Below are 21,169 nucleotides of genomic sequence, written 5' to 3'. Positions count from 1 at the left end.
TAGATAGATTACTTTATTCATCCCCGAAGGGAAATTAAGTGGGTGGAGGGGGTGTTTTGTGGGTGGATGGGGGGGTGGAGGTGGTGTTTTGTGGGTGGATGGGGGGGTGGAGGTGGTGTTTTGTGGGTGGGGGTGGAGGTGGTGTTTTATGGGTGGAGGTGGCGGGGGGAAGACTTTCAGCTGTTGCACTTGCGCGTCGTTACCTTTAAGATGTCCGGGGACACAAAGTGGTTCCAGCCGAACTCGACACCATCTTAGCGGCGGGACAGCTCGCTGCGGCCGGCCTCACGCTCCGGGGACCGGGGACTGATTCACCGGGACACCGCTCCGTCGCAGCCGGGTCGAGAGGACGTAACGTCCGGAGGAAGGTTCGGGATCTGTCGGGTGATTATCTGTCGGCGCAGCGAGCAGCCGCGCGGGAGGAGGAGCGGGTCGAGCCGGGAGGAGGGAGGCTCCAGCCCGGACCTTCCCTTTAAAGCGAAGAGGGACCGAGGGGGTGAAGAAGGATAAAAAAAGAAAAGGACGAGGAGGGAGGGAGGGCGAGGGCCCGAAAAAAAGAGAAAGATGTCCTCCCGCGGATCCACACACCGAGGCGGAGCCACGGAGCGCGGCCGAGCGGCAGCGCTGTAGGTCGGGGACGAGCAGTACGCGACGCCGAGGCCTGGAGCGGCAGCTGCGGCCTTTCGGAGATTTGGCAAAATAAAGCAACGAGCTGCTGGTTTCCTCCATTTTCTTCATTTAAACAGTTCATAACCTGCATGTGACCGGCTGTTTGAACCATTTCATCATGAAACCTGCACAGAAGCGAGCAGTCATTTAGACAATAAGTGCTCAGTGGTAATTAGCTGGAGCTAAGTGTCATCAGGCCGCGGCTCCGGGTCTCTCCCCGGCGGACAGAGCTTCTCCTCCCGGCCCCGGTGAGCCCCTGCCCGGGGAGCTGCTCTCCGGCAGGATGGACACGTCCTGGAGCAACTTCCTCTTTCAGGTGAGTTACTCCATCATGGCTCCTCAGGGGGAGGGGGGGGGAGTGATGGGGGGTCACCATGGGGTCATGGGGGAGATGACCTTAGGCTCAGTCTCCTCCAGGTGACCCCCCAGCCCCCACCTGTGCTCTGATATAAAGTGTCAGGTGGATTTTCACTTAAATATTCAGAAATAACATTTGAAATCAAAGCCTCTGCTGGAGGAGAGTTTAGGTTTTAACAAGTTAAAGATTCCTGAAGGAACCTGAGGAGAAGAGCCAGAGATTCATGTGGATTCAGGTCCCAGTAGGAATTAAGTTTTATTAATTAAAGAGCAGAGTCGTCATGTTACCAGAGTATGGTAGCAACATGACGAGTGTGAAGTCATATCAGTATTCATAAGAAGAATAAAGAATGGAGAATTACAAATCTCTGAATTTGATTTTGGCCCTAACACTCTGTCGTTTGCTACTGGTATTATGTAGTTAACCATTTCCATTCTGATATTGATTCTTAAGATGTTATCGAACTGAACAAAGAAATGTATTTGAAGTTTGATACTTTACAGTTGGACAACAAACTTTAAATAACAAATACAACAAAATATTTAAACTTGAATTAAGAAAATAACACGATTTTCAATGTAAGATAAAAAGTTGTCATTCACATCTCCTTTCTGTTGATTATTCTGTTGAAAAAAAGTGTTTTATATCAGCAACACAACCTGATACTGACACTTCTGGTAGTGAGGCCCAGTTAACCTTCAGGTCAGAACCAACAAAAGGATATGAACAGAATATGAACAGAATAAAAACCTCCTCACCTTTCAGAAATAAACACAATTGAAAATTCCTCCAGAATATGTAAATTTTCACCACTTTCTAACTTTCTGCAAATTTTGGTAAGAATTTGAGCATGTTAAAGCCCTCAAAAAGCCAATTCATTTGCCTGAATAATAATAATAATAATAATCTTACAATTTCAATAGGGTCTCACCTGACCTTTGATATCAGTGCTCGGGCTCAAATACACTTCAGCCCTCCCACAGTTTAGAACTTGACACGAGAGGAAGATCTCTAGAAAAACATCCACTGAACTAAGCAGAATGTGATGAACTGTGTGTTGTTGTGTGTGTTGATGTGTGTGTTGATGTGTGTGTTGTTGTGTGTGTTGTTGTGTAGACGCCGGCGACTCCGAGCCAGCCGGAGACGCCTCTCCAGTCGGAGCTGCTGCCCGAGCTGAGGGTCTCGACTCCTCCTGCCGAACACATCGTGACGCCGCCGTCCACCGTGGACACGGCTGCGCTGAGCGAGGAGCCGCTCCCTGGTGAGAGGTCGGGGGGGGTGGGAGGGGGGGCAGCTGACCTGTTTACACCTCAGGGCTGTTTAATAACAGACTCGTATCAAGAAGGAAACATGAGGAGGGACGAGTCAGGGGCCTCCAGGGTCCCAACTGGGTTATTGTTATTATTTATCAAACTGACACTTGATTAATTGTTCAGTCAATGAAACATACAAACATTTCACTGGGTGAAATTCACATCTTCATTTCTCATATTATTCGACCTAAAACAAAAAAAAACCCAAATCTACATTTTACATATATTCACATAAGAGAAAAGAAAAATGTTCGTCAAGAGGCAGAAATGACGACTGATTATATTTCTTCATGTCAACTAATCGCTCATTGAACCATAAAAGATCCGATTGAGCACCGAGCACATCTCACCCTCACAGACAGAAAGATAAAGATGTATTTACTGACATTTGATCTTTGGCAGATGGTGCATAATGATGCTAATAATAATATAAAATATGAAATGAACAAAAAGCCTTTTTTAGACTTGTTAAAAGTCTAAAAAATCCACTGGATCCACTTGGACCCGTGTGTGATGTTCTGAGTGGATCAGGATCCACTTGGACCCGTGTGTGATGTTCTGAGTGGATCAGGATCCACTTGGACCCGTGTGTGATGTTCTGAGTGGATCAGGATCCAGTTGGAACCGTGTGTGATGTTCTGAATGGATCAGGATCCACTTGGACCCGTGTGTGATGTTCTGAGTGGATCAGGATCCAGTTGGACCCGTGTGTGATGTTCTGAGTGGATCAGGATCCACTTGGACTCGTATGTGATGTTCTGAGTGAATCAGGATCCAGTTGGACCCGTGTGTGATGTTCTGAGTGGATCAGGATCCACTTGGACCCGTGTGTGATGTTCTGAGTGGATCAGGATCCACTTGGACCCGTGTGTGATGTTCTGAGTGGATCAGGATCCACTTGGACTCGTATGTGATGTTCTGAGTGAATCAGGATCCAGTTGGACCCGTGTGTGATGTTCTGAGTGGATCAGGATCCACTTGGACCCGTGTGTGATGTTCTGAGTGGATCAGGATCCAGTTGGACCGTGTGTGATGTTCTGAGTGGATCAGGATCCACTTGGACCCGTGTGTGATGTTCTGAGTGGATCAGGATCCAGTTGGACCTGTGTGTGATGTTCTGAGTGGATCAGGATCCAGTTGGACCCGTGTGTTATGTTCTGAGTGGATCAGGATCCAGTTAGACCCGTGTGTGATGTTCTGAGTGGAACAGGATCCACTTGGACCCGTGTGTGATGTTCTGAGTGGATCAGGATCCAGTTGGACCCGTGTGTGATGTTCTGAGTGGATCAGGATCCAGTTGGACCCGTGTGTGATGTTCGGAGCTGATCAGGATCCAGTTGGACCCGTGTGTGATGTTCTGAGTGGATCAGGATCCAGTTGGACCCGTGTGTTATGTTCTGAGTGGATCAGGATCCAGTTAGACCCGTGTGTGATGTTCTGAGTGGAACAGGATCCACTTGGACCCGTGTGTGATGTTCTGAGTGGATCAGGATCCAGTTGGACCCGTGTGTGATGTTCTGAGTGGATCAGGATCCAGTTGGACCCGTGTGTGATGTTCTGAGCTGATCAGGATCCAGTTGGACCCGTGTGTGATGTTCTGAGTGGATCAGGATCCAACTTGGACCCGTGTGTGATGTTCTGAGTGGATCAGGATCCACTTGGACCCGTGTGTGATGTTATGAGTGGATCAGGATCCACTTGGACCCGTGTGTGATGTTATGAGTGAATCAGGATCCACTTGGACCCGTGTGTGATGTTCTGAGTGGATCAGGATCCACTTGGACTCGTGTGTGATGTTCTGAGTGGATCAGGATCCACTCAGAACCTCACACACGGGTCCAAGTGGATCAGGATCCACTTGGACCCGTGTGTGAGGTTCTGAGTGGATCAGGATCCACTTGGACCCGTGTGTGATGTTCTGAGTGGATCAGGATCCACTTGGACCCGTGTGTGATGTTCTGAGTGGATCAGGATCCACTTGGACCCGTGTGTGATGTTCTGAGTGGATCAGGATCCACTTGGACCCGTGTGTGATGTTCTGAGTGGATCAGGATCCAGTTGGACCCGTGTGTGATGTTCTGAGTGGATCAGGATCCACTTGGACCCGTGTGTGATGTTCTGAGTGGATCAGGATCCACTTGGACCCCTGTGTGATGTTCTGAGTGGATCAGGATCCAGTTGGACCCGTGTGTGATGTTCTGAGTGGATCAGGATCCACTTGGACCCGTGTGTGATGTTCTGAGTGGATCAGGATCCACTTGGACCCGTGTGTGATGTTCTGAGTGGATCAGGATCCACTTGGACCCGTGTGTGATGTTCTGAGTGGATCAGGATCCAGTTGGACCCGTGTGTGATGTTCTGAGTGGATCAGGATCCACTTGGACCCGTGTGTGATGTTCTGAGTGGATCAGGATCCAGTTGGACCCGTGTGTTATGTTCTGAGTGGATCAGGATCCAGTTAGACCCCTGTGTGATGGTCTGAGTGAATCAGGATCCAGTTGGACCCATGTGTGATGTTCTGAGTGGATCGGGATCCAGTTGGACCCGTGTGTGATGTTCTGAGTGGATCGGGATCCAGTTGGACTCGTATGTGATGTTCTGAGTGGAACAGGTTCCACTTGGACTCGTATGTGATGTTCTCAGTGGATCAGGATCCGGTTGGACCCATGTGTGATGTTCTGAGTGGATCAGGATCCACTTGGACCCGTGTGTGATGTTCTGAGTGGATCAGGATCCAGTTGGACCCGTGTGTGGTGTTCTGAGTGGATCAGGATCCACTTGGACCCGTGTGTGATGTTCTGAGTCGATCAGGATCCAGTTGGACCCGTGTGTGATGTTCTGAGTGGATCAGGATCCACTTGGACCCGTGTGTGATGGTCTGAGTGGATCAGGTTCTGATGCTCCTCTGTCCCTCAGTCAAGCCGCTCGTGAGGCCGAGCCGCCCGGCCCACATCTGCTCCACCTGCAACAAGGAGTTCAAGAACAGCTACAACCTGCGGCGCCACCAGTCGGTGCACACGGGCATCAGGATGAAGGGCGGCGCCACCCGTGAGAAGGAGGGGGGGGGGAGGGTGGAGAAGCAGACGGTTCCGCTCTCCCTCCTCCAGCTCACCCTGCCCATGCAGCCGCCTGTCCCCCCTCCCCCCACCGCTGCCACCGCCACCCTCCCCCAGCCCGGCCTGCACGCCAACCAGGAGAGCCTGCCCCTCTCTGTGTCCATCGCCCCAGCAACCGTAACCATGGCAGCACCGCCTCAACCCATCCAGGCAGCTGTTGTTGTGGTCGGGTCCATGGAGCAGGTGAGGAAACATCCAGGGTCCAGGACGACCCGGGTTCAAGTTCAAGTCATCTGGTTGTTTATTCACGATTCAATTTCCTGCCCTGGTTTAGGCCCCGCCCCTCCTCATTAACATAATGTCACCACGTCTCCTCCTCTTCCCTTAAGACAGACTCGTCCCGGTGACATCATGCACGTACATGCACAGTGTTATTGTCGTGCTCCGCCCACTTGTTCATCAGGTTTTATTCTGATTATTTGTTCATCTTTATATCATCGCACACGAGCTTCAAATCGTGTCTTAAAACGTCTGATATTCAAGCTTTGGAACTTTAGCTCTTAAACTTCGATATGTTCACGTGTTATAAACTAGCTCTTAATTACGTTGAAATTTAAAATGCGATCATTATGGTCTTAAGAAGTCTTAAAGTGAACATGAAGCCCTGGTCCGTGTGTTGACTTGTATCCTCACACTTTGCTGTTATCATGAAGTTCCTCCTCAGAGGTGTTTGACTCGTCCTCTCTCCGTCTCGTCCCCAGAGTCCTCACCCCCCCCCCGGCACCAACCAGGTGAGGAAGAACCACGCGTGCGAGGCTTGTGGGAAGGCCTTCCGAGACGTGTACCACCTGAACCGCCACCGCCTGTCGCACTCTGACGAGAAGCCGTACTGCTGCCCCATCTGCCAGCAGCGCTTCAAGAGGAAGGACCGCATGAGTTACCACGTGCGCTCGCACCAGGGCGCCGTGGAGAAACCCTACATCTGCCCGCACTGCGCCAAGGCCTTCTCCAGGTAAACCTGTGGGGACGCCTGGGGAAAGTTTATTATACACTCTGTCAGGCGTAACCATAGTGATGAGTTTAAAAACCATGTGGTTGTGTGGGAGGAGCCGTTGATGCTCTGACGATTAACTTAAAAAAAAAGCCCAAATTAAAAATCAATTAAAAACTAACTAAATGTGTAAGACTTTGGAACAAGAATCTGAATCACAGGTTGTTTGATTAACACAAATTCAAACAGACGGAAAATTAATTCTGTGTGATACATGAATTCTTGTGTTGACGACTCTTTGTGTTGTTTTGTGTATTTTTCAGACCGGACCACCTCAACAGTCACGTTCGACAGGTTCACTCCACAGAGCGACCGTTCAAGTGCACGGTAACATCCTCCCCCCCGCTGTTCAGCCTGTGTGTGTGTGTGTGTGTGTACATAACTGTGCATGTGTGTCTTTGTTTCCCGCAGACGTGCACGTCAGCGTTCGCCACGCGGGATCGTCTCCGGGCTCATCTGATCCGTCACGAGGAGAAGGTTCCGTGTCACATCTGTGGGAAGCTGCTGTCGGCCGCTTACATCACCGACCACATGAGGGTCCACAACCAATCACAGCACCACGCCTGCCACCTGTGCAACCGCAGTGAGTCGGCGCTCACACCTGGTTCACATCCGGTTCACCCCTGGTTCACAGCTGCTTCACACCCGGTTCACACCTGCTGACCTGGTTCACATTCACATTATTCTTTAGTTTTCTCGACGATATATTTAACCAATGTTGACTAGGGATGGGGGGAAAAATCGATTCAGTTACAAATCACGATTCTTGTGAATCCCGATTTTAAATCGCCATGCTGCCTCCATAATCGATTTTTTTTAGAACATATTTATTGGTTATACCGGGGGGGATATATTGGAAGAGCAACATCACCCCAGAGCATGTTGACCAGCTCTTGTTTTTGCACAAGAATCTAAACACACCCAAACACTAGCTTTGCATCGCCTACATGCAAACAACAATAGCCTACTTTTTGTTTATTTAAAAGTTTATATTTTAAGTAAACTTTTATTCATTCTATTTAATTTACCTTTTATTTATTGTTTAAAAGTTGCCTAGGTGGCATACATTTTTTAATCTGTCAGTTTGTGTGCAGTTGACAGGGGCTATACAATAATAGGGCATATTTTTATTTATTTTCTCTATTGGCTGCCCGGCAGTCATTAAGTTAATGTTAATATTTGAAATAAAACTGGTAAAGCTCTAATTTAATTTGACTGTTGTATTTGAAGGTATAATTCAACATTTTTCCATGGTCCAGTATTTAAAAAAAAAAAATAACCAAAAAAAATCCCAGGAAATCGTAATATCGAATCGCAATACCCACAGAATCGCAATACATATCGTATCGCCACCTAAGTATCGTGATAGTATCGTATCGGGAGGTCCCTGCCGATTCCCGTCCCTAATGTTGAGTCATGTGGCAGAACTGGAGTCGCCGGTGGATTTTCAAAATAAAGCTTAAATCTACCTCAAAATGAGAAAATCACAAATTCACAAAAATTACAATAAATATCTTGGATCTTAAAAAGAACGATCAGAACTAAACTTAGGTTAAAAAAACGTGTGTGTCTGTGTGTGTGTGTGTGTGTGTGTGTGTGTGTGTGTTTTCCAGGCTTCACCACCCTCACCTACCTCCGTGTCCACGCTCAGAAGCACCACGGTCAGGAGTGGAAGGACAGTGGCGGGGCGAGGGGGGGGTTTGGTGGCACCGGGGCCGGGGGGGTGCTGCTCTGCCAGCTGTGCGGCGTGCAGTGCAAGACGACCACGCAGCTCCAGGGTCACATGGGCACTCACGCCAGCCAGGGCGACCCCGGCTCTGACCCGCCGGGCTCGGGCGCCGTGGGCAGCACCAGCGTGGCGGTCACAGTGACCAGCGCTGCCAGCACCGTGGGACTGCTGGTCACTGACTGCTCCGGTATCGCCCCCCCGCCTCACAGCTAGCACGCTGCGAGGGCCGGGGGGGGGGGGCCTCTCCTCTGAGGACACCCAGAGGAGAGGACTGGAACTACAGCCGCCAAACCAGGTGAGAGGAACATGTCGTTTATCCTCTCGTTTATTTATATTAGAGACGTAACTCTATTTCTTTCTTTGGGTTCTTTTGGACGAGGGGTTTTTTCTGCTAACATGGAGGAGGCGGGGTTTATAACCTGTCCTGCAGCCAGCCACCAGGGGGCGATCAAGCTATCGAGCCGCCTTCCATCTTTATTTCCAGCCCTGGATCCTGAGCTCCAGATGAAGAGCTGCTCGTTAACAGATGTTCAGTCTCTTTGTTTTCTCTTTGCAGATCTCCGTCCGCTGACGGGACGTCTCACTCCGACACGCGTCCCAGAACTGTCCACCTCAGATCCTGATCCACAACAGATCCTGATCCACAACAGATCCTGATCCACAACAGATCCTGATCCACAACAGATCCTGATCCACCTCAGATCCTGATCCACAACAGAGGTCGGATCAAAGAGGACAGAACCAGGAGAAATGTGTATTTTTATCCACTTTGCTTCGCAGTTTAATATTTCTATCGGTCATCACGTCGTCGCTTTGGTTTCTACCCGACCTGCACAGCCCGTCATGCTTTTGTAAAGTTGTTTGTTGTTTTTACATCTTTTATATTCCATGAACTCAGTGTTTGGTTGTGAAGAGGAAACCGACCCGAGGACCTCGACGACATGTCTTCTCTAATTTATTATTCGTCATGTCTCCCGGTGGCCTCGGTCCCATCGGGCGGAGCAGCGAGTTTCAGGAGGACGTCGTGTACAAACACTTTTCTAGAGCTGATGAAGTCCTCAGCGTTTGTGAAATGTCCCGATGAACACTGACCGTGTGGAACCTCTGTGCTTCAGAGGATCTTTGTTCGTCTCTGGATGATTTGTAACTGTACTTTGTAGCGACTTGGTGACACGTGCATATTGATTGTATTTGATGCATCGGCCTGGTTGCTCCTGTATTACAAAGCAGTAAAATGCATGTGTGGATTAACAATGAGACGATCTTCATGTGTGTGTGTGTGTGTGAGTGGTTGTGTACTTTATCCTCATGTCAGAGGAAAGTTACCAGACACCGAAGCAGAACTTTAAATTTAACTCTGTTACATTTACAGTAACTGAGTAACAGCTTCGGTATCTAGTTACTTTCAGATTCACAGATTTACATAGAAAAGCTGAGATTTGTCTCCGTCCTGGGATTCTTCTCTGGTTTGTTCTTTGTGTATAAATTAAAACTGAGCAGCCGCTACACAAGTACTCATATCAAAGTAATGACAAGATACAAGGTCACTGTGTCAGCACCTCTACAGATGAAGTGATTGGCTCAATAATTGATGACATAACTTAATTGGCCACTGTTATGATTATTGATTAATCCTGAGAAATTCGGTCCGAAAAGTCCGGTTCAGGTTCAGGACTCTGGATACACTTTCTTCTAATGTTCACATGTTAACTTTAGTTAAACACTGAATGTTAACACAAGGAAATTGAAAAATATAAAACAGAAATAATATATATTCTGTTACCTGATTGCCATTCACTATTATTTACCATTAATTTCTTATTAACATGAGTATTAATCATAAAACATATGAATGTTGTGTTTCTGTCATTAAGAGTTTTCTCAGTTAATGTACATGAATCATTTTAATATCAGATTTTTCACTCATGATCTGAACGTCTACACATGTTTTTCTCTCCTTTGACTTTTTATACTTAATTATTTGATTATTAAAGAAAATGATCTAATTGAAATGATTGATAATATTTTCAGAGTAAACATCAGGACCAAGAATAAACAGGTTTAATAAAAACACTTTACAAAAGAGCCACTAATAAAATAAAAGAGGACCTTGACGAGAGCAAGGGCCCCAACTGAGAAGAGGTCAACCTGGGGCTGTGGGGCCCCTGGGGTCAGCAGTAGAGGAGCCTGTGGCCCCTGGGGTCAGCAGTAGAGGAGATGTGGCCCCTGGGGTCAGCAGTAGAGGAGATGTGGCCCCTGGGATCAGCAGTAGAGGAGATGTGGCCCCTCGGGTCAGCAGTAGAGGAGCTTGTGGCCCCTGGGGTCAGCAGGAGAGGAGCCTGTGGCCCCTGGGGTCAGCAGTAGAGGAGCTTGTGGCCCCTGGGGTCAGCAGGAGAGGAGCCTGTGGCCCCTGGGGTCAGCAGTAGAGGAGCTTGTGGCCCCTGGGGTCAGCAGTAGAGGAGCCTGTGGCCCCTGGGGTCAGCAGTAGAGGAGCTTGTGGCCCCTGGGGTCAGCAGTAGAGGAGCCTGTGGGCCCTGGGGTCAGCAGTAGAGGAGCCTGTGGCCCCTGGGGTCAGCAGTAGAGGAGCCTGGGGCCCCTGGGGTCAGCAGTAGAGGAGATGTGGCCCCTGGGGTCATCAGTAGAGGAGATGTGGCCCCTGGGGTCAGCAGTAGAGGAGCAGTGGCCCCTGGGGTCAGCAGTAGAGGAGCCAGAGGCCCCAGGGGTCAGCAGTAGAGGAGATGTGGCCCCTGGGGTCAGCAGTAGAGGAGCAGTGGCCCCTGGGGTCAGCAGTAGAGGAGCAGTGGCCCCTGGGGTCAGCAGGAGAGGAGCTTGTGGCCCCTGGGGTCAGCAGGAGAGGAGCCTGTGGCCCTTTGGGTCAGCAGTAGAGGAGATGTGGCCCCTGGGGTCAGCAGTAGAGGAGCCTGTGGCCCCTGGGGTCAGCAGGAGAGGAGATGTGCCCCTGGGGGCCGCAGCAGCAGCATCAGTAGCAGCATCAGTAGCAGCATCAGCTAACGAGCGTTAGCTTTGTTTACAGCGGAGCCTCGACCCTCCCCCACCCGGCTCACGGCTCCTCCTCCCCGGCTAACCCGCTAGCTGTAGCCGCTGCTGCAGGAAGAGCTTCCTCAAATCCTTCTCCTGGATTAACGCTGAGCTCCGAGCCGCCGGTGGACGGACCGTCGGTCGAGTCTGTGCCCGCCGGTCTGTGACGCTGCTGCGCCGGGTTATCGACGGGATGGCCAGCTAGCTGCTAGCTACCGACCCGGTTAGCTCACGGAGCCGGAGGCAGGAGCTCATCTCGGGCTGTTTCCCTGCAGAACCGTCGCTGATCGACCCGCTCTCGGTTTGTAAGAGTTTCATATGAATCAGTGATAAAGTGATTGTGTGTGGAACGCGTCGGGTTCGGGTTCGGGTCTGAAGGGTTCGGGTTCGGGAGCGAGCGGGTGTATGTGGGTCAGCCTGTTAGCATGAACAGCTGGTTAGCACGGAGCTAACCCGACTTCCGGCTGAACAGCAACATTTCACTGATTAAGTCCCGGCCGGGTTGGTGCTGGTTGTCGAGGCCGGACTCTGGTCCCCTGCAGCCGGGGAGCCGGAGCTGCTCCGCCGGGTGGAGGTCGGGTTCTCTCCGTGGAGCCGTCGCTGCCGCTCGCTAGCCGCGGGTCCAGTGACCGAGCAGCTCCGCTAACTCACCAGGTGAGCGACCCACTCTCCCCGGGGCGGAGGTGCCTCAGCCCGGGGAGAGTGAGTCCATCCGGGGGGTCTGTAACGTGTTTGTTCCGGAGAGAGGAGCCTCGGTCCGGCTGCTCGGCCCCGGGCTCAGCGGTGCTCTTCCCCGGTGTTAACTCGTCGTGTCCCCACAGGATGGAACCGGGTGATGCGGACTGAAGGGCCGTGTTTCCTCCGAGCTTAGCCGCGCAGCAGCAGCTTGGTGCCGCCGGGCGAAGCGGAGTGTTCCGGGGGAGGATGGCGTTCCACGGCGCCGGCCGCCAGGACCTGTTCCCGGGCTCCGAGCTGGGCCACAAGTACTTCTGCGTGAACTCGTCCTGCGGAGCCCCGGGCTCCACGGGCCTCAGCGGCCCCTCGGCCCCGGCCGGGACCCCCAGGCACCCCACGGCCCTGGGGGGCAGCGCCGGCGGAGGAGCGGCGGTGCCTCAGCCCTACAGCAACCCGGCCAGCGAGGTGCCCAGCCCGGCAGAGATGGAGCCCGACCGACCCATCGGATATGGAGCCTTCGGTGTCGTGTGGTAAGAACCTCAGCGAGGACATGACCTGTGCCCCCCCCCCCCCATCACACTCCCTGTGTCTCCCATTCTAAACCTCATTGTTCCTCAGTGAAATGAATCCGATATAAAACCCTCCAGAGCTCGAACCTCCACCAAGGCCCAACTGCTCATTCATATCAGTCCTGTCAATATGTCTGATTAATCCCATCAAGACCAAGGAACTATTCTCCTGACATCAGGGAAAATGCTAAAGAAAGTGATAGAAAATGTCCTGGTTTGGAAACATAACCTCGTTGTTTAGGTCATAATCTGCACACTACCTCAGAAGTTAATTCATTCAACTATTCTTAACCCTCGACTAGAGTAAGACTGTAAAAAGGAGAAACCTCACATGTGAGGGATTCTCCTCCCACACAGAACCACTGTCCACCGTCCTGCTTCATGACAAGACTGAGATTAATGATCTTTATTTTCTTTTTATTAGTTTTTCAATTGACTGAAAATGGCAGAAAATGGCTAAAATATCCAGAAGTTCCCAGAATTCAAAGTAGAAGAGTCAGTTTAATGATGAATCTAAAAACAGAGACGCCTTATACTCTTTAAATGGAAACACCCTCAACCCCCATCTCACAGTAGGTGGGTTGAAGAAGTTTTACTGTTCGTGAGTCTTGAAAAGCTTAGATTTTCCCTGAATGGTTCCTTAAATTCATTTGAAAAGACTTGGAGACCTCTCTTAAGTCATATTGAGTCTTTGACATCTCTGCGTTATGGAGATGACTGAGCCTCCCCCTAGCCCCCATTTATTTTATTTTTAATAACAATTCACCCTTCCCCTTAAATTATTTATTTTATTTTATTTATTTATTTTTATATTTGGTTGTTTTTTCGTGTTTATAGGTTTGTTATGGGTGCTGGGGATGGGAATGTGGGAGGGATAAAAAGATGGGGAAAAATGTAAGATGGAAGTATTCCCTGTTATATTGTTGTATCTCGTGAAACTACTTCCAATAAACAAAAATATAAAAAAAAATAAAAACAGAGACGCTGGAACGAGACAATGTTTTACATCTTAAATGATAAATACAAATGAGATTGTGTCAGATGAACTAGTTTAACCGGTTGTGTTGTTCAGGAGCTCGTTGTGTTGTCGCCACTCGACCACGAGCTCGGGACTCAACCCGTGGTTCTTCCCGTCCTGCAGGTCGGTGACTGATCCACGTGACGGGCGCAAAGTGGCTCTGAAGAAGATGCCCAACGTCTTCCAGAACCTGGTCTCCTGTAAGAGGGTCTTCAGGGAGCTGCGCATGCTGTGCTTCTTCAAACACGACAACGTGAGAGCAGGACCGACCCGGGGCCGAGAGGGAACGTGGATTTGTTGACGAGAGGGTTTGGAAGAAACATGTTTATCTGTGTTTGTCTTTCTCTGTTCAAACAGGTTCTGTCCGCTCTGGATATTCTGCAGCCTCCGCAGATCGACTGCTTCGAGGAAATGTATCCTTGTTCATAAACCAAACCACCAATCAGACGTCCAGGTGTCTGATCACAGCCTTTAGTTCTGTTCCCACATGATGACCAGCAGCGTGTCTCCTCACTCATTACAAACACATCCACACAGCGTCTGTCCCAGTTTCTCTTCACTACTCGTCTCTTATGTCCTCATTTTATCTGAATTTAGCTTCTGGTCTCTAAATCCAGCTCCTCCCTGCAGACCTCAGGTCCACCACTGGTGAACACTTCAGGTAGTTGAGGTGAAACCCTGATTCTGTGGTTCTAGTCGTGAGAAGCTGCTCTGACTCAAGCTGAAGCTTCGTGCTGGAGGAGCTTCGTGCTCGTGTGGGCGGACGTCCGTCCACGTGTGAGCTTTTCATTTTTCCTTGACTGCACCGCCCGCAGCTACGTGATCACAGAGCTGATGCAGAGCGACCTCCACAAAGTCATCGTGTCTCCTCAGCCTCTCACCACCGACCACATCAAGGTCTTCCTCTACCAGATCCTCCGAGGTGAGCAGCTCCTCGGTTCCTTCACAGCGAGGTCCACACCAACACCTTCAGTTTCAAACTAAATCCACCTCTGTTCTCTTGTAGCTGTGAATCAGAAATAACCCACAAATAACCCTTGTCACATGACCTTTCCTGACGCTGGTCACGAGGCGCAAACAGGAAGTAGATTGTCTACTCTGATTGGTTGCTTAGTTCCAGAACCTACAGTGAGGATGAGGTGGAGCAGCTCCTGACAGTAGGTCATCCGTGATGAGGAGGTGGTTTCAGATTGAAACGAACGTGTCGGTGTGGGCGGGGCCTCTCTGAGACGTGAGCGCTCAGCCGGAGACAGAGAGTTGACGCTTGTGCTCTCGTTCAGGTTTGAAGTATCTGCACTCGGCTGGGATCCTGCACAGGGACATCAAACCTGGCAACCTGCTGGTCAACAGCAACTGTCTGCTCAAGGTAAACCTCCCACCTGTCTCTGGGTTTAGAAACCCAACTCTCTGTCTCTAAATGAATAGAGAGAGGCCGACCAGCTGAGAATGAGATGTTTTCTTTTACATCACAAACTGACAAATGTTCTCTTCGTATTGTTTAGAGTCCAAATACTTTTTTGTGGAAATTAAAGATTTGTGAGGAGTCAGAAAAACCAGAGTTTCTTGTCCCTCATCGTGTTGTGATATTCAGTTTGCCACTCGGCAGGATGTCCTGGATGACTGGTCGTCGTTAACTTCATTTTGTCCCTGGTCAGATCTGTGACTTCGGGTTAGCCCGCGTGGAGGAGCCCGACCCGTCCCGTCACATGACGCAGGAGGTGGTGACTCAGTACTACCGAGCGCCCGAGGTGCTGATGGGCTGCCGGCACTACGGCTCGGCCATCGACGTCTGGTCGGTCGGATGCATCTTCGCCGAGCTGCTGGGCCGACGCATCCTCTTCCAGGCCCAGAGCCCGATCCAGCAGGTGAGAGCAGGTCCAGGTTCCGTCCGTCAGCTGCTCTGTGGTGCCTTGTGTCTGACGTGCTCTCCTCTCACCAGCTGGACCTGATCACCGACCTGCTGGGCACCCCCCCCCTGTCGGCCCTGGCCTCAGCCTGTGAAGGAGCCAGAGCCCACATCCTGAGGGGGCCGCACAAACCGGTACGTGCTGGTCTGCTCACGCACAGTTTGTCTCCTCAGACACGATTCATCCTCCGAGGCGTCGTGTTGATGAAAACATGAAACATTACATCCTGTTCAAGAAACAGATTTCTGACCTCGGCCTCCTTCACGTCTCGCGCTGCTCAACAAGGAAAATGAGAAAAAGTATTTTGCATGAACAACAGAAAGTGTTGAATCCATCAGATGACAGAATGTGTTGTGTTGCTCCTCAGCCGTCGCTCTCCGTGCTCTACATGCTGTCGGACGGCGCCACGCACGAGGCCGTGCACCTGCTCTGCCGCATGCTGGTCTTTGATCCGGTGAGTTCACGCCACAGCGTCACCGGCTCCAGTGAGAACATGAGCTGAACCTGAGGAAACTGCTTCTGGATCAGTTCTCCTCTCATCCACTCAAACCTCTCTCTCTCTCTCTCTCCCTCTCCAGGCTAAAAGGATTTCCGGCAGCGACGCCCTCTCGCACCCGTACCTGGACGAAGGGCGTCTGCGTTACCACACCTGCATGTGTCAGTGCTGCTACTCGGTTCCCAGCGGACGAGTCTACACACGAGACTTTGAGCCGGTCGCCGAGCGGCCGTTCAGCCACAGCTACGAGAACAGTCTGCTGTCCGTGTGGCAGGGGAAAGGTACGAGTGTCCTCAGGATGAACTCGCATCATATGGTTCATGGTCAGAGGGAGTGTTTATACAGAATCAAATCCTCATCAGTAGGAGACAAACATGGAGTCTAAATTAATCTTATACACTTTATTTATCATGATGCTCCAATGTGACCAGAAGCCTCATGTAAAGAGACAAATTCAAACGAGTTCAAATCTCGTTGCTCATTTGGATGAAATGTTTGGTTCATGAAATGTTTTCGCTAAAGTCTCTCAGGTTCACAGAAGTATAAGTGTAAAATATATTTATGAAAATACAGTCTGACTGAAATTTAGTGAAACACTTCATCAGTAGAACTGATTTAAAGACTTCGTCCTCACGTCAAACAGAAACCAGCTCGTCAGGAACATCCCAGTATGAGTTTGAAGCAGCTGAAGTTCAGTGAGTCACCTCTTCATCGTCTGTGTGTGACGCTCTTCTTCCTCTTCTCTCCCAAACACCAGAGTTAATCCACCGCTTCATCACGGAGCACCAGCAGGGCAAACGTGTGCCGCTGTGCATCAACCCTCAGAGCGCCGCCTTCAAGACCTTCATCAGGTAACGAGCTCCGCCTCCTTCTGCTGCTCTCACTGCTACGATCTCTGCTGGATTCGAACTCATTCCCTGATATTGTAAAACCTGCTGAACCTCTTCGTCCACCCGAGCATCTCCATTAAATTCATTATTAAATAACCTCAAAGTAAACGAGGAGATTTTGTGAAAGTTCTCATTTAAATATAAATATTGACATTTGAACACGATAAAGAGGAAGAAATAAAAGCTGTCCAATCACGCGCTTCAGCTTTGAATATATTTTATGACTGGCTGTATAAATATCTTTACATCTGAGGAAGTTTACGATTCAAACTGTTTATGTTTGTATCATAAACAACAGATTTCCATTGAAAGTGTTTGTGAACGTGTTTGTGTTCCAGGTCGACGGCGTGGCACTCGTCCAAGGTGTCCAGGAAGGAGGAGAGATGAGCGCCGCTCTTCTTCGGCTTCGGAGGCGGCGCCGGCAGTTTGAGAAAAGATTCCATTCCCCCCCCCGCCCCTCTTTAAAACAAATATTTGTTAATCTGCCGAGATGTGGAGGAGAAAACGGCCGAACCACCTCCTGAAAATCCTCCATAATGTTTTCCCTGAATTTGAAAACGAGTGTTGAACTCACCGTGTTTCCGGTGCTGGAGAAGAAAAATGGATTTTTTTAAAAAGTGCTGCTGGAAAGTTCCGGAGGAAGAAGAAAGAGGAAGAGAACTGAACCTCGGTACCGCTCGTTAAGGAATAATTATTTGAATTGTTTGGTAGAATTGTTGCTTAGTTGATCTTTTGTTTTTTAGTTTTTTTTGAAGTCATTCCAGCGCCGTGCAGGTCAGTGTAAAGACCACGCAGGAAGCCGACTCATGGGGAGGACACTGCACCTGAACACATCACTCACTGTGTGTCGTTCCCCCCCCCCCCGGCGCCGGCGTGCACGCGCACAGCGGCAACGATGCAACTTAACGGATGTAGCAGGTTCCAACCACAGCTCCAGATTCTTCTCATCGTTTTCCTCACGGCGACTTTTGGTCCTGAATCAGTGTTTTTATTAGACACATTCAGCAGAGAGAGATAAGAGTGTGTTGGTGTCTCTCACACAAACACACAAACACACAGACACACACACACACACACACGCACGTGTAGGAAACAGGAATTCATTCCACAGTTTTTTAACAAGCAAGCTTTTATTTCGCAATTTGTGTTTTAATTCTCTCAAACTGTGTTTTGCCAAAAACGTCAAATGTTTGGCTTTATTTTCTTCTGGTCATGGATGATGGAATCACGTGACCTCCCCCCCACGTGTCACGTTTCCTGCTGACCACCAGCGGAGAGGAGGAGGAAGTGACAGCGGCGATGATTTATCTTTTTGTGTAAATTTCTTAATTTATTGCGTGTCTGTTGAAGAGTGTGAGTCTCCACCCGGTCGCCCTGGGTTACCTCAAACTCTGGAGGACCACAAACTGAAGGCTGAGGACCCGGGGGTGCATATCTCCAGAGTGACGACCCCCCCCCCCCCCCCCTTCCATCACATATTTTCCACCATTCCTCTGGATTCTTTGACCTTGTGCTCGCTCCCCCTCTCTGGCCCCCCCGCTCCTCAGAATGCTGCTGCTTCCCTTTGCTTCATGGTTTCACTTCCTGTTCAGTTCCAGGCTCAGGTGACGTGTGAGGACCAGTGTCCATCAGAGATGAACGGAGTCAGATCCTCTGTCAGAAGACGAGTGGACCATGTTATCTGAGGAGGTTTTTGTTTTCTGGTTCCGATGGTTAGTGAAGGACGACCTGTTGTTGTTGTTGTTGACCTGACGTCAGTTTGTTTTTGCAGCTCGTTGGTTTCACCTGATTTGAAAATGAACGTTCAGAGACGTGAAGCTGCAGTTTGATGCCGAAGCTTCTCGACCAACAGCTTTTCATCTTCAGTGAGAAACGTAAAGTCTGAACCACCTGCAGCACGTTCACGCCTCTGAACGATCATCAACATATAACAGTGAGGTCGTGATGGAAAGACGAAATGTATATATATATATATATATATACATATACATTTGAGTTAAAACAGGAAGCGTGTGAGACCATCAGCTGGTTCCTTGTGGCCCCGGGACCTTTGGGCTCCAGACGCTGTCGACACTGAAACGTCAGCGTCTCATGTCGTCGCTCTTTGTTTCGATCTCTGGTTCGTTGTGTTCGGACCGGCTGAGGGAGCCTTCACTTCCTGCTTCACTTCCTGCTTCACTTCCTGCTTCACTTCCTGCTTCACTTCCTGCTTCACTTCCTGCTTCAGCTCCTCGGCTCCTGCAGCAGGTGTTTGGAGAAGCTGCGCTCAAACTTCATCTGAATTGGATTGTTTAAATTGATTTAGTTGTACATACCCTGAACCTCCAGCAGGCGGGGCTCCTGAGGGCCGCCCCCACCCCCCCCACGCGTCCACGTTGGCCCCTGAAACCTCAGTTCCTCCACAGGAACATGACGACTTGTAAATCTGCATGTGTATATTTATCGGCGGAGAGCGTTTGGGCTTGAATGCTGTGCGATGGTTGAGTTGTCGAGGACGGAAACGTACATTTTGTGGTAATTTTTATTTAATTCATCTTTAGAGAGTGATTTTATTAGAAGTTTTTTTTGTTTGTTGTGATCTAACTAGACTTTTTATCGAGTCCAGAGTCGAGAACGTTGTGATGAAGTTTTACGGAAACGTCGGTTCTGCTGCTGCTGAGTAATCGCTCACGAGTTCCATGCAGAAACGTTTTTGATTTACGATACGATTGAAATGTTTCTGCTGGAAATAAACGCCAAGTTTTTTTAAATTTTTTTACTAATTGACTTGATTTTTATTGTTTTTAATCCCTTGATTTATTTATTCTTTTTAACCCTCGACACTCCGCTGTATCTTAGATTGACACTTTAATGTTTTCATAGTTCATATGTCGATCGTCTCTTGGTGAGAATCTCGAGAACAGATCCTCAGATGTGGTCAAATCGCAGTTTTAACGAAGTCTGCATCTCAAAAAAGGTTTAAATCCTGAATTCTGCTAATAATTCTTTTCATAAAAAGTCTGATAATATGGAAAAGTATCTGTTACAGTTGATGCTCAGTTTATTACACATTCACAAAGCTGCAGATTAAGAAGTGAATAAAACCCGGTCACTTGATGAAGATGGTGATGAAAACAGAAGAAGAGAAACTATCTGCAGAATTTTAGATCTCTCAAAATCTCGAATCAAATTTATTTTCTGACATTTGAAATTTGTTTAGGCATAAAGTGACGGACGACGCGCTAACACTCGAGTTCTGAAGGTGAATGAAATCATCCGGTTTATTTGAGACTCGACTCGTTTCTGAAAAAGTTGAACCGAACTTTTCTCTCTGGGCTCTTCCTTCCTTATTCTTTTCTTCTTCTGTTGTGTTGGTAGAACCTTCCAGCGAAGGAGCAGTTTTGAAACTAGACGCCCGGTTGGTCTTTCCTCTGCACTCAGTTCTCTGATCAGCTGACCAGTGCGTTCCGAGTCCTTCAGCTTCTGTCGGGTCGGTTCTGAGACGCTGGAGACGGACAGCTGGTCACCTGTAGAGATTAGACTTGTTTTCTTCTATGAAAATGAACTTGGTGTGTTTATTAATATAAATATGAAACTGATGTTTTAAACAGATGTTTTTCGTCTTTGTTTTAGCAAAAAGTTTTGTTTGTTTTTTGACTTGTGTTCCCAACAAATACTTGAATTTCTTAAAAAATATGTTTAGAGTTAAAGTAGTGAATGATGAATAAATAAATGGACACTGGATAATATTCATTCTCTGTGTTCACTCGCTTCTTTTGTTGTCATCGCTGGATTCAAATTATATTAAAGAATTAATTTTACAACCTGCTGATGAAAACCATGGACTGTAAATTAAGATGACGTCTCCACTTCCTCCAAAAGTGAAGCTAAAACATCTCGGATACAAACGCTGCCACCTTGTGGTGATGATGGGTTTTGTTAGTGGAAACGAGTCAATCATTACGTTTCTGTTTTCATATCATCAAATAACTGATTCAAAGCAAACTGATCAGAAACATCTTTAACAAACATTTATATTTATAAACATGTCCCATCTGCTAACATGGAGGAGGAGGGTTAATGAGCTGTACTGCAGCCGGCCACCAGGGGGAAATAAAGATGTATTGGCTTCAGTTTTGGCAGCTAACATGTCATCCATCTTTAGTCACAGTTTAGGAATTTTACCTGTAGGTGTCACTGTTTCACATCATAGTAAAAGCATGGTTCTGATGATAAACAGGCTCCTCCTCCTGCTCCTCCTGCTCATCCTCCTCCTGCAGACTCTAACGCAGCAGCTGATCCACACAGTGTGTGAGCAAATCCACACTCACTCACACACACACACACTCACACACACACACACACACACACACAAACTCACTCTCACACACACACACACACACAGTTGAACCAAGGAGTC

At 48.8% G+C, this 21,169-nt stretch overlaps 2 protein-coding genes across 2 annotated transcripts; both read left to right on the top strand.

The window, feature by feature from the left end:
• The first annotated feature begins 242 nt into the window (after positions 1 to 242).
• On the top strand, positions 243 to 9,440 carry LOC133022765 (myc-associated zinc finger protein). Its single transcript, XM_061089658.1, has 8 exons — positions 243 to 985; positions 2,144 to 2,288; positions 5,257 to 5,639; positions 6,158 to 6,408; positions 6,711 to 6,774; positions 6,859 to 7,030; positions 8,061 to 8,471; positions 8,733 to 9,440. The coding sequence occupies exons 1-7, from the start codon at positions 953 to 955 to the stop codon at positions 8,387 to 8,389; spliced, it is 1,377 nt and encodes a 458-aa protein (XP_060945641.1). The 5' UTR covers positions 243 to 952; the 3' UTR covers positions 8,390 to 8,471; positions 8,733 to 9,440.
• Positions 9,441 to 11,282: 1,842 nt separating this feature from the next.
• On the top strand, positions 11,283 to 18,187 carry nlk1 (nemo-like kinase, type 1). The gene is made up of 12 exons (XM_061090025.1): positions 11,283 to 11,516; positions 12,037 to 12,420; positions 13,601 to 13,730; positions 13,835 to 13,890; positions 14,293 to 14,399; positions 14,758 to 14,843; positions 15,133 to 15,342; positions 15,417 to 15,518; positions 15,752 to 15,838; positions 15,963 to 16,161; positions 16,638 to 16,731; positions 17,109 to 18,187. The coding sequence occupies exons 2-12, from the start codon at positions 12,140 to 12,142 to the stop codon at positions 17,155 to 17,157; spliced, it is 1,401 nt and encodes a 466-aa protein (XP_060946008.1). The 5' UTR covers positions 11,283 to 11,516; positions 12,037 to 12,139; the 3' UTR covers positions 17,158 to 18,187.
• The last annotated feature ends 2,982 nt before the right edge of the window (positions 18,188 to 21,169 follow it).

The sequence above is a fragment of the Limanda limanda genome, chromosome 17, assembly GCF_963576545.1.
Source record: "Limanda limanda chromosome 17, fLimLim1.1, whole genome shotgun sequence".
NCBI lineage: Eukaryota > Metazoa > Chordata > Actinopteri > Pleuronectiformes > Pleuronectidae > Limanda > Limanda limanda.
Note: the sequence above shows the minus strand (reverse complement) of the source record. Positions and strands in the feature narration are given on the sequence as shown.